At 42.2% G+C, this 11,945-nt stretch overlaps 1 protein-coding gene across 4 annotated transcripts in view; it reads right to left on the reverse strand.

The window, feature by feature from the left end:
- The window catches only part of ROCK2 (Rho associated coiled-coil containing protein kinase 2), a 107,734-nt gene extending 99,553 nt beyond the window's left edge, over positions 1 to 8,181 (reverse strand). For all 4 annotated transcript variants that reach the window (XM_040059460.2, XM_058419968.1, XM_040059457.2 and 1 more), the window contains exon 1: positions 8,025 to 8,181. In XM_040059460.2, coding sequence (XP_039915394.2) covers positions 8,025 to 8,174 — 150 coding nt within the window. In that variant the 5' untranslated portion in view covers positions 8,175 to 8,181. The remainder of the gene's footprint in view (positions 1 to 8,024) is intronic.
- Between the last annotated feature and the right edge of the window lie 3,764 nt (positions 8,182 to 11,945).

Consider the following 11,945-nt stretch of genomic DNA (forward strand, 5'->3'; position numbering starts at 1 on the left):
ATTGAACAGGCCAAGAAGTAAAAACTACGGCTTAATGCCTAAGTGGGCTAATTTTACTGTTGGAGGAGGAGGTCCCAAGATGTTCCCTAAAGGAAACAGATTGTGCATGCATACCCCTGGCACTGGAAAGGTTTTCATTACTCACTAAGCCAACAGCTTCCAACATGGTATTATTTCCTGCTCTTCTCCATTTTCCTAAACTATGAGAACGAATAATTCTATTACTAAATTGAGAGACTTCATGTTTATTTTATCACAAAAGTTTAAAATTCTACAAAAATACCCTAATTCAGAAGTCAAGCATAGTTATAAAATTGTACAAGAAGGGGTGAAACCAATATTAAGTAACCCCATAAGATCTTTTATCTATTTACTACAGCTTGTTTCCAATCAGTTTAGCTGCACATTCTACTAGCCTATCATAATATAGCCTTCCCTATATAGTAGATAGTGCTAAAAGACATTTACAAATAAAAATCTGGGTTCTAAACATGCAACAAATGACAAGGCTTGTCTCTCTAATCTTGCACTTAACATAATCAGCACTAAACTGACAACAGAGACTAGAACAAACCAGTTTCATAAACCACAAGGAAAACCAGTTTATTTTCTGTATGAAACAGAACATTTTCATAGCACAGGCAAGCCCAATGTTTGTATACCCCTCAACCAAAACCTGTGCTATTATTGTTTCTAGAGCGTGATCTCTTTGAAAGTATGCACATACACAGTACTGTGAATTTATCAATGCAGCACTCTTCATTTCAAACAAAACAAAACAAAAAAAAAGAGGGTCAAGCTGTACAGTAGCAACAAACACAAGCAAATTTCTAAATTCAGATCTCATTCAATAAAATATAATTCCCAAAGAACACCTGAAGATCCTTTTCTCTGTATATTCCACACTAGGTTAAATCTATGCTGTTGAGAGAACTTTGATATTTAATCAACAATTAAGCTATAGACTTTGGACGGCCACCTATAACAGCAGTGACATGGACAAAGAACAATGATGTGTTACAGTCTTTAAATAGTAATCAAGATTTTAGTTAAACTTTAAATAGCATTTGGAAGAAAGTGTGGAACTCAGGCATTTTTTCTTCTATTTATTTATTTGGTGACAGTAACGGTCTACATTATTTGGTTTGCAATTAAAAAAAAATAAGAGTGTTTGCTAAAGCTTTTCTTCTTTCATAGCTGTTCAAGCCTACTTTTATGCCTGTATGGGACCTCCTCCTTACTTCCTCCTGAAGAAAAGTACAAGAAAATTCTTGTGTTTGGATGAGTCATCCAAACTTTATCTTGCTTTATGTAGGATCCTGTAATTCTGTACTTTAAATACAGACTAATAAAATCAGTACCCATGATTTAGAACAGTCAAAAGTTAATAGAGGAATCGCCTGATTACCTGAATCGTCAAGGTTTGGAATTAAATGCTTGGATATAGCTTACTTGTGATCAAATTTTTTTAATCACATAAGTCTGTTCTACATATTAAATTATTCTCTAGTACATCTTAAAGTTTCATCATCTCCATTTCATATAGTTGGAAATGAAGAAAGATTTGTCTGAAGCCATAAAATGATAGCAGTATATTAGGGTTCAGACCTTCCTGCACACCATTTTTTTTATTCTCTGTTCCATCTGAACAACACTATCCTAAAATAAATGAATGATGAAATGACTATGGAATTAAAGTAACAATGTTGAACACTAACATCATAACTCATTAGTCTCCATCTGGGCACACAGAAAACAAAGTATGTGATTGGTTACTTTCTGCAAAAGATTTGACTTAGGTAAGTCATGCTACATGAAATAAAATTAATGGAAGACAAGCATAATCAAAAACCCACTGTATGTGGTACCCAGATTGTTTTTCTTCTCATGTCTATCACCTTCCGCACCCTACAACAAACGAAGCAGAGAGTGAACAGGAGGTGTGTTTCACATGACAATGAAGAAATGTCTGTCCATCCAACAACAAAACTCCGTAATACTTCACAGCCAAAAAAAGGCCCCTCTCTCAATAGCTGTAACAGTAGCAGACAAACACAGAGCAAAAGCTAAGTCCATACAGTGCCTCTTACAGCCTGAGACTATTCAACATTGTGAAATCTGGATAAAATTCACAAAATCAAAATCTTCCAAATATTCCAACCCCTCTGCACATTAGGGGCCCAATCACTGATTTAAGCATATGGTCTTCAAACTCTGTTAGCAGGTAATGAACATAATGTTGCCAATGAGAGATGCAGGTGATGCTTCACCTGCACTCAGGCCACTGGCGCATGGCCGGGCACAGGGATGCTCTCCGGGCAACGCGGGGCTCTTTGGATGCTGCACTGCGGCAGGAGCTTCGCACACAGTAGGTACCACTGGGGAACTGAGCTACATTCAACCTTGTGTTTACATTGCGAACAGCTCATTAAAATAAGTTTATTACTAGCCAAGTCTGCCAATATAAACATTGTATTCTTGTTCTTAACCAAGGGATGTACCAAGAAAAAAATTATTTTAATACATTTGTTACCAGAAACATTCACTGCCTTTCACTGTAACAGTTTAGCAGAAACCATGGACACAATATAGCATCCTACTTCCCAAAACCCCCCATGCTTATGAGTTATAAAATTACACATATTTAATTTTTTATACCTTTTATTATGTAAAACTCTACTACCAAATTTCGGTCACTTTAATCTCTAAAATCCAAAGTCAGCTCTTCTGTGACAATGATACAATTCCAGTCATATTTTCTAGATCAAACACTGCCAAGAAATCATCAACTGATTGCTGTGGAGACTGGCTACTGAGGTAGCACTTTTCTTTCTTTTTAAATTAGGCAGCTTTTGTTATGGATTGCATTACTAGACAAAGAGCCAAATGCTTTGGCACTGCTCTGCCATTAGTTAGAACTGAAAATGTACTTTAAAAACAGGTTCTAATGAGCATTTGTACACATTCCAACTGAAACTGAGACTACTAGTATTTGGAAAAGTGAACAGTTCCTGAATTTTTATTCCTGCACATATAAAGCAGAATAAAACACGGCAAATTTGATAGTGTAGGAGTATCTGTGTTTCTCTTAAATTATTACAAAGATTGAACAATTAAAATATACTAATGACACTCTCTGCAATCTGATGAACAGAGATGAAATATTGGGAGTGAACATGCCTCTTGTGAATACACACACACACAAAATCTGCATGCATCTCGTGTGGCAGTAAAAAGACCTGAAGCTGAGCAAACCAGAAGTGAAACACTTCAATCCTAGTGTAGAATAAGACAAAATATAAAACCACATAAAACTGTCAGGAAAATAGAACTATCTTTTTCCAGCTAACTATACTGCTATATATAAATCCATCAGAAGGGAACAATGAACAAAAGACAATTCTGTTTCCTTAAGGATCATAATTTTTAACTCTGCAGTAGATGCTCTAAAATTACAGATCAAAAATAGAACATTGATAGAAAGAGTTAGAAACTAAGAGAGAAATAACATCACAGGAAATATAACAAACAAGAAAAGGTTATTTCTTCAAGAACAGAGAATCATCTGGCCTTCCAATTATTTAGCAGGCAATGAATTTTAGATCAGATCCTGCTAACTGCTGCATTTGCATCTCTTCCCTGTACTTGCTGGCTCAAATTAACACAACAGATTTTTCTTGCTGATTCAAAGTTATGTGTGGCAATAAATTCAGGAAAGTGAAAAAACTTTCATATTAAATATTAAATACTTAGAAAGTTCCTAAGGCTAAAATCCTGCAAAGGGATAGCTTGTATGACCTGGAGACCCTGAATTAACAGAGCTCAGCCTAGTGATCTGCTCAATTAACACTCTTGGTACAAGGTTGGCATCTATTCAGTTGATGAGATCTTTATGGACAGATGCACCTATTGAAAGCATAGGAGTCACAGCTGTGCCTCCAATCCATTTTTCATTAAGAGTAAAATTCCAGGGCTTTGATGGCAACGATCCATGTAGATGAACATCTATTCATGTTCAAACTACTGTAAATACACAGTCTACCTGTCAGCTTTATTTAAAAGAAATAAATGGCAAATTAGTTCAGTTTCGGTATGTGGGTTTGGGTTTTTCAGGTTCTAAGGCATGTGTATTCTGAGACACTCGAGCACTCCTCTGCTAATCATCTCACAATTTCACTGCTGCACTGCTCAATAACAGTTTTAAGAGCTCTTTCTATCAAAAGCTGACACAACCATAGCAGAACAGGCAGAATATACTCAACATTTTATACCTCCAGTGTAATGTCAAACTTCAAGCTTAATGCTAAAATCCTGAGGCTTGCACTGAACGAGTGAGTCCAAAGTCAAACACCAGCACCTGTCTCTGTCTCTGGACAACTGCACTTGAGCAGCTCCAGCCCAGGTGAAGCACTGCAGGAAGAGGATGGTAAGACTTACCAGAGCTGTTCATCACCACCACACAACTCAAAGTTGAGTTCAGCATGTGCTGAAGTGATACAATTACACATGGCAAGGAAGTGGAGGTCTGGATTAGTTTTACACAGCCTACAGTGACCTATCTGCTCTTGTTTTAGAGCAGATAACACTTGCCAACGCACCCCTACATAATGCGCAATAAATACTATCAAAAATAACTCAGTTCACACTGTAGATAGAGCTTATATGCAAAATTCATAAATGCCCAAATGTATTCAAGCACAGTTAAGCTCTCCTTAAATTTAGCTGTCAACTCACAACTATTCAGTAGGAATGTATTTATAGAAGGGTTTCTTATGGATCACCAAAGGTCAAATGCCATCAAGTGCTATCATCCATGTGTACATGCAGTACACATAAAAATGTCACTTCATTAAATTAGTGGGTGACACAACTGGTAGAAAAGCAAATAATAAAAATACGGTAGCTTTACAAAGTAATCTGCATGATCTAAATCTAATAGAGAAGACAGGTTTTCATAACCACTAATGCACTGTTACATGCCCCAAAAGAGTAACACTGTACCACAGAAAGCTGTGACAATATCAAAATTATTTATCTTAGCACAGGCAACTTAACAACAGGCTTTCACCAAGATACAAGGAGAGAAGGAGCACCCAGCCAAGGCCCCAAGGAGGTTGCAATAACCACTTCCCTTTGTAGATGTCTTTGCTGACACTTATCCATGGCACCAAGTACACAGTTCTAACATTCCTTTTTCATCTGTTTATCAGACCAAAACCAGAAGAACCCCACTAAGTGCTGGCTATGCATTTGATCTATCCTAATGAGTAGAAAGCCCTTCATGAAATCTTCTTATTTAGCAGAGAAAGGGTGGTAATAACCATGGCACACATTTCAGTTGGTTGGTTGTTTTCCGGGATGCTCTATTTTGCCTTCATAACTGCCTGTGAGAACAAACTAAATGCGGAGATCTCCATCTCATAATGCCTCTAAACTGAGAATGCATAGGTCTTTTTTGAAGATATGCTTTATTCCAAACACAGTTATGTTCAACACAGGCATTAATAACTAGTGTTAAAGCACGAAAGATAGCAAAAATCCCATTAGAAAATCTAACAGTCTCTCTTGAGCCCTGAAGGGGGATGGGAGGAACATAATCAATCAATGTATTTGGCTTCATAGATTCTCCTGCTGAAGAAACAGATGGATGTGGTCAGCCATCCTGTGGTCAGGAAGGTACGCAAAGAAAGTCTCTTCATTTAGAGCCACTGAATAAAATATTTCTTGATGACAGTGGAATTGCTATCTAGAGAAAGACAACTTATTACCTCAGCTTCTCACATCTTTCAAATTTACACCATGTGTTATAGATTAACAGCTACTTTTTGGCTTTTTACGGCTTCCCAAAAATAAAGCATGCACACAAAATACAGAATAGCAGCTGTTTATGACTTTTTACACTGTAAGGAAATGAATTCCATTTTGAATTCCATTCCACATTTTTAGTTTCGGTTCTGTTATTTTTGGAGTATGAAATAGTGGCATCCCAACTAGTCTTTTCAAGATGCTTTCCCTGACTCTCAGTTTGTGTTGCTGTATTTCCACTTTTAACTGAAAACAAATTTCCACTTTTGATAATTTACACTGAAAGTGAGCTGTTTAGTAAACAAGTAATTTTTTCAATATGGATATAATGTTTTCATATGCAGACTATTTAGCAGCACACCAATGCAAAATTAATGTCAAACTGCATAAAGCAATACCAGAGGCCAAAAGAAAGTGCTTTTACAGGAAATCTGTTGCAAATTTCCTAAATAAGAATTAATAGCTCATTATTTCATACATAGATATGTAGAATGCACAAGCCAGGAAATTTGATTGATTAGCATTATATTTTACTTGCTGGTAGTTTTTTAAACAATACTTACAGACAGAGTGCAAAGAACAGTGATGACCTTTACTGTAAAAAAAATGCATTTACAATCCAGCTAACACTCTCCCATGGTTTGTTTTCTCAATGTATTACATGAAGCAGTCTACATTGCTAGCATACAAAACAAACAAATTTTAAAAAATCAAGCTCTAAGCAGCCCAGTCTCAATTTTGTAGCTAGGATTTCTCTTCAGAAACATAAACATATTTTAGTATATTCAAACTATATCCAAGGCATGGGAGGTGAGAGAATAAAAGAATCATGCTGTTGAGTATAAAAGCAGAGTGTGAAAAAGTCTACTGGGGTTAAGTATTAACCTGATGCATTTTTCAGAACGACTGTACTATTTTTAACTGTTCTTTTTTGGCCACAGGTCAAAGTTTTCCTAGCAAAATACCAAAGTGAAAATGCTGGGAGCGAAGCCCAGAGGCAGCTCTCTTTGCTTTGGCCTAGGCAAAAACTTATCTGGATCCAGTCAGATATGCAGCCCTGTTTCCCACTCCCTTTCATTGACTATGGCTGTCATTATGCCCATGAACATCTGAAGAGTAACACAGCACCACAGCCTCGGGAAGAACATTTTTCAGATGTTATAGGAAATTCCTATATTCTCCACACAGCACAGGCATACATTCTGTTCAGTCAGTTCCTGTATTTTTGGCCAAACAGAACTGAGTCATTTGAAAGCACAAAAAAAGACACAGTGTAAGAGCCTTGGGCAACTCTTGGAAGGACTGGGATCTATTCCTCCTTTTTCTGCTTCTCATAACTGGGACACACTAGAAATCTTAGGGCAGAGTGGAAATATAAGATCTGAAGACCTTAAAGTTCAGTTAAAGTACTAATAATTATAATACTATTAATGATAATAATGATAACAGTGATAACAATAATAATAATAATGTCTCTTGGCTGCCTTTTTAGAGTTCAGATGGTTAAATGGGGAAATCTAACCCCTTTCACACTTCTTCCCGAGGGCATAGATTTCTCACTAAAGTAAGTTTTATTTCATACACTCACACGGAAAAATGCTATTTGAAACAGGACACAGACGAATCAATCTCCCCCAACGAAAAATAAATGTGACCCTACTGGACCCCTCAGTTACATTTCTCCCTTAGGCGTGTCCCCTTTTCCTGAATTATTTCCAAATCACACAGCAGCCTCCGCTTCACCAAGGGACGTTTCACAGGGGGCTGAGCGACGGGTGCCCGGCAGCGCACACAAAGGCAGGCAGGTACTTTGGGGACGGACGCGCTGTTTACTAGGCGCGAAAGCGAACGGTGTGAACGATGCTGGGAGGGAAAACAAGGCGCCTTCCTCTCCCTGGATCAGATCTCGCCAGGGACGTTTCTCACTTTCCCCCTAGTAAGATCTAGCTAATCGGGGAGCGCTCGCTCTCCTCTCGCAGCGCCGTGCTCGTCCCCTCGCTCAACACAGTCCTGGGGGCGAAGGCCGCTCCCGCCACCTCCCCGCTGCCGGTGGCCCGGCCGGGGGCGTGGAGACGATCCTTCGTCCTCCCCCAGGAAAGCACTTTCAGGACGCGGGAGCCCTTTCCTTCCTTCCCGTTCCCTCCCGCCCGCTTGAGGCGAGGGCAGCGCTCCCTTTGTTCCCCCGCCGAGCGCTCCCCCCGGGCGCGGCCGCCCCTCACCAGCAGGCTCTCCACGTTGACCGGGGAGCGTGGGTCGCGGATCATGGACTCCAGCTTCCTCTGGCGGCCCTCGAGCATCCCCGCCGCCGGCTCCAGCGCCTCGGCCGCCAGGGGAGCCGCCGACATCTTCCCCGCCGGCTGCTGGCTCATCCTCCGGCCCGCCTAGAGCCGGGCCCGCGGAGGGGACTGCGCGGGGCCGCCGGCGGGCCTAGCGCGGCGGCGAGCCCGGGAAGGGCGGGGGCGGCGAGGCGGGAGCGGAGGGCAGCGCCGCCGGTGGCCGCCGCCCGGGCATGAAGGGCGAGGGAAAACGGCCGCTGCTCCGCCCGGGCGCGGGGAGAGGGAGGGGAGAGAGCTGGAAGGGAGGGACGGAGCGCTTCCCGCCGTGCCCCCGCCTCTCCCCGCTCAGAGCGTCCCTCGGCGGCCGCCGCCTCACTGCCCGCTCCGCCGGGACATCGCTCCGAGGGCGGGGGGAGGCGAGGAGCGGCTGCCGCGGGGTTGGGCTCAGAGTGCGGCTCCTTCTGCAGCGCTCGCCGGCTGCAGGGGCGGGAGCCGCAATCCCCCCCGGCCTCGCTTTCCCTCGCCGCTCTCTTCGCGTTCCGCCCACCCCCGGCCCGGCCCGGCCTCCCGCTGCCCGGCCCCGCGCAGGCCGCCTCCCCTACCCACAAGGCTCCGCTGCGAGCGGCGCATTGTTCGGCGCTCGCTCGGCGCCCGGCTCCGGCCCGGAGCTCGGCCGGGCCGTGCCGTGCCGGGCCTCGGCAAGGCAGCCGCCTGGAGACAGGGCTGTGCGTTTTGGTACATGAGACCTCACCCTACCCCCATGGCGTCAAGCACACCGGAAAAAAAGCGAAAAATATTCGAGAAGGTGGGCGAGCGGCGTTTCAGATAGAGTAGCAATGCTCCCGGCATGAATCAGAGATTCATGGAATGGTTTCGGTTGGAAAAGACCTTAAATATCATCGAATTGCAAGCCCCCTGCCATAGGCAGTGACACCTTTCCCTGGGCCGGATTGCTCAGAGCTCCATCCAGCCTGGCCATACCACATCGGGGATGGAGCATCCACAGTTTCCCTGGGCAACGTATTGCAGTGCCTCCCCACCCTCATGGTAACGATTTTTTTCCCTCATATCTAATCTAAGCCTATACTCATTGAATTTGAAACCATTCCTCCTTGTTTTGTTGCTACATGCTCTTGTTAATTTCACCCTGTCTTTTCTATAATTTCTCTTCAGGTTTTGAAAGGCCACAATAGGGACACCCCAAAGCCATCTCTTTTCCAGGCTGAACAATCCAAATTCTCTCATAGGTACTCCATCCCTCTCCTGTGTTATACCCTATATGTATGAGAGGGAGGATGAGAACTAGGCAGTGCGGAGCTGTGCTGGGGGAGGTGCAGGCCACCCTCGTGCTCCCTAAGGAAGATGAGCCTCCACACTGTGCTGGAGATGGGTACAGCCACCTTGCCATGCTCGGTGGGCACTTTGAGGGGACAGGATGCTGTTTATCAGACCCAGGCAAGAGAGGCTACAGCAGGTGTCACTGATGCCTGAGCTGTGGTTGCAGGGATGGAGGTGGGGAGTTGGATGGTAGGGATGCTCCATGGAATGGCATGTGAGGTTATGGCCAAACTATGGTTCCAGCAGACCTGAGATGTGGCTGCTGGGCAGATATTGTAGGGCAGAACAACAGAGATTGTGGAAGTGTCATTTGCTGAGGTGGAGGGACCTCAGGGAGGAAAGGTTAACATTTTACTGTGTTGACTTTCAGCTGATAGCTGGATGGCAGTGAGCTGATGTCAGAAAAGTGGCCCAATATTTTAACTTTAAAGGAAGAGGAGAGAGAGTCAGAGAAGTAAATATGTGAGTCACTTGCATGGCTTTGAACGAGATCACTCTCAGTGATATTCTGAATCAGGGCCCTGGTGCTGAACAACTCCCAGCTTGAGGGAAGATCTGTTCTGACTATCCACCCAAACCCCATAACTGGATTCTGCTTTTACAGTCCAATGAGTCAAAATCTTCAAGCCTGACAGAAAAACGCATGTGCATGAACATTTTGAAAAGTCAGATTGGGTGTTATCACTCACGTTTTACAGTGAAGCACATTGAATTTGTGAGTTTTCTGAAGGAATTAATGAAATCTGTTTGGGAGAGGCACTGGTTATTTATATTTTAGGACTACTTCATCTTCAAAACAGATTAGGATCTGCTTAATTGAAATATCACCAAAAAAAAAAAAAAAATCACATAGTCTCCTTGAGTAGTTTACTTTGCTAGGAGATAAAAGAAGTAAGTGTGACAATGAGTTGGCTTGCTACTAAGATTGTATGTGGATACTAGCTGGATCATAAAGTTACGCAGCCTTGCAAAACAATGGTTGAAAACTCTACCTAAAATAAACATGATTTCTTCACTTACAGCCTTTTCATTGTCTCATTTTTATAAGTGGCACATTAAAAATGTTTTGGCTTTTTTAAAAGGATTTAAAATAGGATTGGACAACAGACCAAACATGAGGAGTGTGTCTCTGGTGATCAATAAGGAGCTTGTGCTAAGTTCTGTTGCTGTGAACAGCAATTTTGGGGGTGATTTCAATGAGCTTGGAGTTGGGTACCAGGTGATGATCTAAGCTCTTAGTTTCCTCTTGGCTGTAGGCAAGGTGCTTCTCTTCAGTTTTTCTCATTTATAAGCTTTGTAAAAACTGATCTTTAGCTTATGTGATTTAATGTCATTGTTCAGGGTGCTATCTGAACAAAGGTAACAAAATCTTAAATAAGCATAACAGCCCTTTTTACATAGGAAAAAAAGTGTGATTGTGACTTCAAAAGCAAGTGTGTAGAAACAGTACCTTCCTGAAATTCTTGCCCAATAGATCTATCCTTTCACCCTTCAGGACATATCTGCTTACTGACTAAACAAGTTTTACTCTGTTACAGGGACAAACTGACAATGGTAGTCAGCTGAATTCCTTTGTATGACACAAATCCTCAACAAAAATCATCAGCAGATTTATTGCTGGTTATAAGTGACTACGTGACAAAAATAGTACTTAGAAAGTCAGACCCTTCTCTTAGTGTTTGCAAAAAACACTTTTAACATGCCCTAGAGGAAAAATAACACCACCTTCTGTGGTCTTTTTACAGTTCTACCTTTTCTGCCTTCAGTGGTGTAAATCTCTCAGGGTATCACCTATTCCTACAATGACCATCTAAGGAATAACTGTTCCTACTCACTCTGTGTATGCTAGTTTTGAAGTCCCATGCAGTGAAATGTCAAATGCTATTTATTATGTTTTGTAAGGCAAAGTCCAAGCCTTCCAGCATGCCTGCTGTAGCTTTAAGATACACAGTTGGATCCTTCATCTCTCTGCTCCCTGAAATGCTGCTGACCCTTTAGATATCTACAGTCCAAATATGTTTTAGGTGTCCCAGGACAGTAGGAGAATTGCTGTTGACAATTTTCAGAACTGGCTACATTTATAGGAACAGATTTGTAAGAAGCTGGTAAATGGGGCTTATTGGTTAAAAGTGATCAGCTTAAGGTTGTTCGTTTAGGGTATTCCATAGGGCTCAAGCCTGTTCAGGGAGAAGAGGGATTTGGCTTTGGACCTCAGGCATGCTTTTACTACTATTGCAAAAGAAGCAAAAGGAGACAAACTACCCATGTGTGCATCTGTTGTATGAGAGGGGGCTGTGATTTTAGCACTTGCTGCTGGCTAAGTAAAGCTTTTGCAAATCCTCTTTTCAGGCTCCCACTCTGAAAATATCTGAAGAACGTAAGAGCACTAGCGACAGGGGAATTGATTCTCCTAATTGCTATGGTATCTAAAATTTAGGTTTAGCATCTTGTGGATCTAGTCCATTTTTGTGTTTTGCATATGGGAGAACAGATAGAAGAGCTAAGTGAGTTACCAGTGATATCATG

The sequence above is a fragment of the Hirundo rustica genome, chromosome 3 (genome assembly GCF_015227805.2).
Source record: "Hirundo rustica isolate bHirRus1 chromosome 3, bHirRus1.pri.v3, whole genome shotgun sequence".
NCBI classification, from domain to species: Eukaryota; Metazoa; Chordata; class Aves; order Passeriformes; family Hirundinidae; genus Hirundo; species Hirundo rustica.